This window comes from Salvelinus sp. IW2-2015, unplaced genomic scaffold, assembly GCF_002910315.2.
Source record: "Salvelinus sp. IW2-2015 unplaced genomic scaffold, ASM291031v2 Un_scaffold1547, whole genome shotgun sequence".
NCBI classification, from domain to species: Eukaryota; Metazoa; Chordata; class Actinopteri; order Salmoniformes; family Salmonidae; genus Salvelinus; species Salvelinus sp. IW2-2015.
This window is the reverse complement of record NW_019942979.1, coordinates 198,266-203,104: the sequence shown is the minus strand read 5'-3', so window position 1 is coordinate 203,104 and position 4,839 is coordinate 198,266. Positions and strand designations below refer to the sequence as shown.

At 48.5% G+C, this 4,839-nt stretch overlaps 1 protein-coding gene across 2 annotated transcripts; it reads left to right on the top strand.

Annotated features, from left to right (window-relative positions):
• The first annotated feature begins 1,281 nt into the window (after positions 1-1,281).
• leng9 (leukocyte receptor cluster (LRC) member 9) lies at positions 1,282-4,839 on the top strand. 2 transcript variants are annotated; one of them, XM_070439306.1, is made up of 4 exons: positions 1,285-1,772; positions 2,516-2,646; positions 2,753-3,082; positions 3,693-4,839. In XM_070439306.1, exons 3-4 carry the CDS (start codon positions 2,773-2,775, stop codon positions 4,724-4,726), a joined length of 1,344 nt encoding a protein of 447 aa, XP_070295407.1. In that variant the 5' UTR covers positions 1,285-1,772; positions 2,516-2,646; positions 2,753-2,772; the 3' UTR covers positions 4,727-4,839. The 2 variants fall into 2 exon arrangements, with proteins under 2 accessions (XP_070295406.1, XP_070295407.1); XM_070439305.1 differs by lacking the exon at positions 2,516-2,646 and having other exon boundaries at positions 1,282-1,772.

Sequence of the window (4,839 nt, the reverse complement as noted above, 5' to 3'; positions counted from 1 at the left end):
GTAATCCTACACCTGTGAAGAAAATGTGAATGTCGCGCAGTGACTACATTTGTGTGTTTTCTAACCTGCATTCTCCTTCTTCAGCTCCTCCACCTCTCTCACTGGCACTCAGTCTGGCCTCCTGGGCTAGAGAGACATTTCAGAGCAAATATGAACTCTTCAATGATCTGTCATCATTAAGCTCTTTCAGTACTGTACCTGAGTTCTCATTCTCACTGGCTGTCCCTGGCCTGCATGGCTGAAAGTTCTGCTGCTTGGACTGGAATTAAAAAGAACAAAAACAGAGAACATATTTTGAGAGCTGTAGATCCTTAAACTGTTAGAATGATAATTTAATACAAATTCTATATTATCTTTTCGGCTCTTTAATATTATTTTGGAGACTGCAATAACATACAGAACAATATGCTATTTTGTTCATTGTCTGTTCAATTTAAATATTAGCTAATCATTTTTATTTACCTGCATTGGCTCCACCTTGTTCTTGTGGAAGTGCAGTTCAGTCTTAGTGACTCAGCTCCACTCTCTGGTTCACCACCTCTTTCTGCAGCTCCTCCACCTGACTCTCACTAGCTGTCACTCTGGCCCCATGTTCCTCAGCTCCACTCTCTGTTCCACCACCATGTTCCTCAGCTCCTCTCTCTGTCCCACCACCATGTTCCTCAGCTCCACTCAATTCAATTCAATTCAAGGGGCTTTATTGGCATGGGAAACATGTGTTAACATTGCCAAAGCAAGTGAGTTAGATAATATACAAAAGTGAAATAAACAATACATATTAACAGTAAACATTACACACACAGAAGTTTCAAAACAAAAAAGACATTACAAATGTCATATTATATATATACAGTGTTGTAACAATGTACAATTGGTTAAAGCTCTCTCAATTCAATTCAAGGGGCTTTATTGGCATGGGAAACATGTGTTAACATTGCCAAAACATTGCCACTCTCTGTTCCACCACAATGTTCCCTCAGTTCCACTCTCTGTTCCACCACCATGTTCCTCAGCTCCACTCTCGTTCCACCACCATGTTCCTAGCTCCACTCTCTGTTCCACACCATGTTCCTCAGTTCCACTCTCTGTTCCACCACCATGTTCCTCAGCTCCACTCTCTGTTCCACCACCATGTTCCCTCAGCTCCACTCTCTGTTCCACCACCATGTTCTCAGCTCCACTCTCTGTTCCACACCATGTTCCTCAGCTCCACTCTCTGTTCCACCACCATGTTCCTCAGCTCCTCTCTGTTCCACCACCATCTCTCTCAGCCCTTCAGTTCAGTAAAGACTTGGTCAGGTTGGCTGGTCTGGCAGGTTGCGTGTCTGGGGTTCATTTCGGGGTCATCATGACCTTGTTGAGTGATGTCATTCTCCCTGACTGCTCCAATCTCTCCATGAGCCCATGAACTAATCTATTTAGTCTACGGGCTCAGCGACCTCCCCCTTCTTTAACAGTATATACACATGGGTCTTGGTGGACCTATACATGGGAATTTAAAATGTGTTCTCAATGTAAAACTAGGTAATCCAAGGACACTGATAACACAGAGAACACTGGGAAGGACAAACTACCATACAGATATTATATAGGCCATACAGATATTATATGTTGTTTTGTAACTGACTTTGGGTGAGACATGCTGCTAAATAACTACCCCCCCCCCCCCCCTCTCTCTCTGATGTACCAGGCCAGGAGGAGGGAGCAGGTGTCTGTCAGTTCTTCCTGTTGGGAAAGTGTCGTTTTGAAAACAGGTGTCGTCGATCTCACAGGTCTGTAGCTAACACGATCACCACCGACCTGTAAGAAAATTATGTTATATACCACAACTATGACAGGGCAATGGCTAAGTAACATTGCATTTCGACTTTTGATGGTGCCATGATGCCATTGTTACTGTGATGTCTAAACATGCCTTTACATTCATGCAATTTTTAACAAGCATGATTTAAATTGTCTGATGCATAATGTTTGTGCAGCCCTAGAACAACTGAAAATGCCCAGGGGTGGGGCTAATATTTACTCAATGTTCAGTATATTTCAGACTTCTAACCACTTGAACAACTAAATAAGACTGAAAGACAGAAATCTTCAAAGCATATAGCTGCCAGCCCTAAACAGATGGCCCTCAGAATCTCAGAGTCCTCCCTCTCATCGCTAATCCTTCTGCCTGGCGACAGTGGAATCTTCAGAAGAATATATTGTTTTTCCTCCTGTGAGAAGCAGCATCTGTGGTATTGGCTCTGTCTGCCCTCACAGCAAACAGAGCCTCTGAACCAAGTGGGAATCAAGTCATGTAGCACYAGTAGAAATATAATAGATAGGTAGTTAATTCCATMGGATAAGAAAGTRAAGAGGTAGAATAGCAGAGTTAAATGAATGTATCTGTTTAGACATCTAGATAAACTTCTTAAAATACATCCATCTGAAGGTSAMTGTCCTATCAGTAKGAGGAAGAACKAACAGGTTAGCTCTTACATTGACCAGAGTGATGAATACAATCCCTCTTTCTCAGCACTCCAACATTAGACGACCCAGAGGCTGTTATAGAMMAGGAAAACAGGAAGRAGGGAGAAAAAGAGGGAAAACTCAAGAAGAAAGCAATAGGGAATAAAACAAACCAGMCAAAAGACACAGAGGGAAAAGGTACAATTTCCCTCCATTAAATCTAACTGAACATATGAGAACCCACTAAAATACCTGTTTACTGCAAACTAAGTATAACAAACTAACAAAGTGTTTCTCCCCTCAGGATCAACCAAGAAGCCCCGCATGCGTACAGCCGATGACGTCATCTCTCGGATCCTGTGGGACCCGTCAGTGGAGCCGGCGGACTTTGTGGTGGGGTACGTGGACCGCTTCCTTGGGGTGCTGGAGCGGCCCTTCTCTGAGTTCAACTGGGACACCGACCCCTGCGATTGTGACTACTCCTCTGAGCTAGCCCTGCCCAGACAYAGGATTCAGTACTTCACCCATAGAGGGCGTAGAGTCTGGGACCGCAACAACAGGACTGACAGGGTGTTTGGATCCACTGGACAGTGTCTGGCGCCCCCCTTTGGGCAGGAGGAGGAGCAAGAGCAGGGTAAGAGAGGGCGAGGAAGGGTGGAAGGTAGGGAGAGAGGGCAGGAAAGGAAGGCGAGAGGGCGAGGGAGGAAGGTAGAGAGGGAGAGGGAGGGAGGGGAGAAAGGTAGGGAGAGAGGCTAGGGAGGTAGGGAGGAGGGTAGGGAGGAAGAGAAGGCGAGGGGAGGGGTGGGAGAGGGAGGAGAGGGTGAGGAAGTTAGGGCGGAGGGAGGGGGCGAGGGAGGGTGGGTAGAGGGCGAGCAGGGAGGAGGGGAGAGAGGTAGGGAGAGAGGGCGAGGGATGAGGCGAGAGAGGCTAGGAAGAGAAGGCGAGGGGAGAGGGTCGAGAGAGGGGGGTGAGGAAGTAGGGAGAGAGAAGGGAGGAAGTAGGGAGAGAGGTGAGGTAAGGTAGGAGAGAGGGGTGAGGAAGGTAGGGAGAGAGGGCGAGGAAGGTAGGGAGAGAGGGAGGGAGGTAGAGAGGGGCGGTAGGGAGAGAGGGGGAGGGAGGAAGGTTGGGATTTCCACAGCTCTAGAACCTGGATTAACATACTGTTCTACTTCACTTTGCTAGTCTATAACATGTTTTTGTCATAATGTTTGGTTAACCTTCAAAATCTGCTTGTTTATTGGCAGGGACACAAGATGTTGAACAACAAGACCCAAAAAACGACCACCGTGAATCAAGAGAAGAACAAGATGGCGTCATCACTACAGAGGAGGGAGAAGAGAGTGACGAGTCCCTGATAAAACAGGATGTTGAAAACGGACACATGGAGGAAAGAAATCAGAGCAAGACAAGTATTCAGATGCCTGAGTCGACCAGACCAGGCACAGGAAGTACTCCACTGAACCAACAGGAAGCAGGAAGAGAATCAGAACCCTCGGAAGAGGAAGTTGGGAAGGATTCCGTTTTAGTCGTCATAGCAGACCAGATGTCTCTATCCCAGAGAGAAAGCGAGAGCAGGGGGGAGGAAGGTGAGAAGGAGGAAGAATGGAAAGATTACTGGGATGGAGAGAAAGGCCCAGACCTAGCCCAGTGTCCGTCTGTGCCTGTGGAGCAGAGAACAGAGAGGGGTGGAGGCCGGCCTTCCAAACGTAAGCCCACCCACTTCATCACCTTCCGGGCCAACACTCCCTCCATCCTCTCCTCCTTCCAGCACCTTCAGGAGGAGCTCACCTCCCTCCTCCCCTCATCCGCCCCTCATTGGTTGCCCCCCTCCTCCCTCCACGTCACCCTCTGTCTCCTGGTCCTCCCCGGCCCAGCCGAGGTCACTGCTGCTGGGGAGATGCTCCAACGCTTCGCCTACCTGGACCGCAACCCCCCTGTGGCYGTCTCCTTMCCCCTGAAACTGAAGMACTTTGGTGGGAAGGTTCTCTACCTGAGCCCCCAGCCTCAGCCCCACCTCCAGCAGCTRAAYGCTGGCCTACAGGAGGCCTTCAGAGAGCAGGGCTGGCTGCACAGGGACTCCTTCAACCCACGCTACCATCTCACCCTGGCCAAGGTGAAGGACCGGGAGGGGGCGAGGGTGTTTGAGGGGGTGGGGGAGCTGAAGGTGGGTAAGGGGGTGAATTTTGGGCGACTGCCTATAAATAGGCTACAYCTGTGTAGCATGGGGATGACTGGGGATGGGTTTTATGAGACACTGTGTTTGGTCAATCTTCGGTGAGAGGTAGGTGTGTGTTTGTTTAGGTATGGAGGTGCTATTTTACAAAGCACAGAACCCACATTTCCACACCTCACAGTCTCCATAGTTTTACATTTAAAGGTGCAATATGCAGA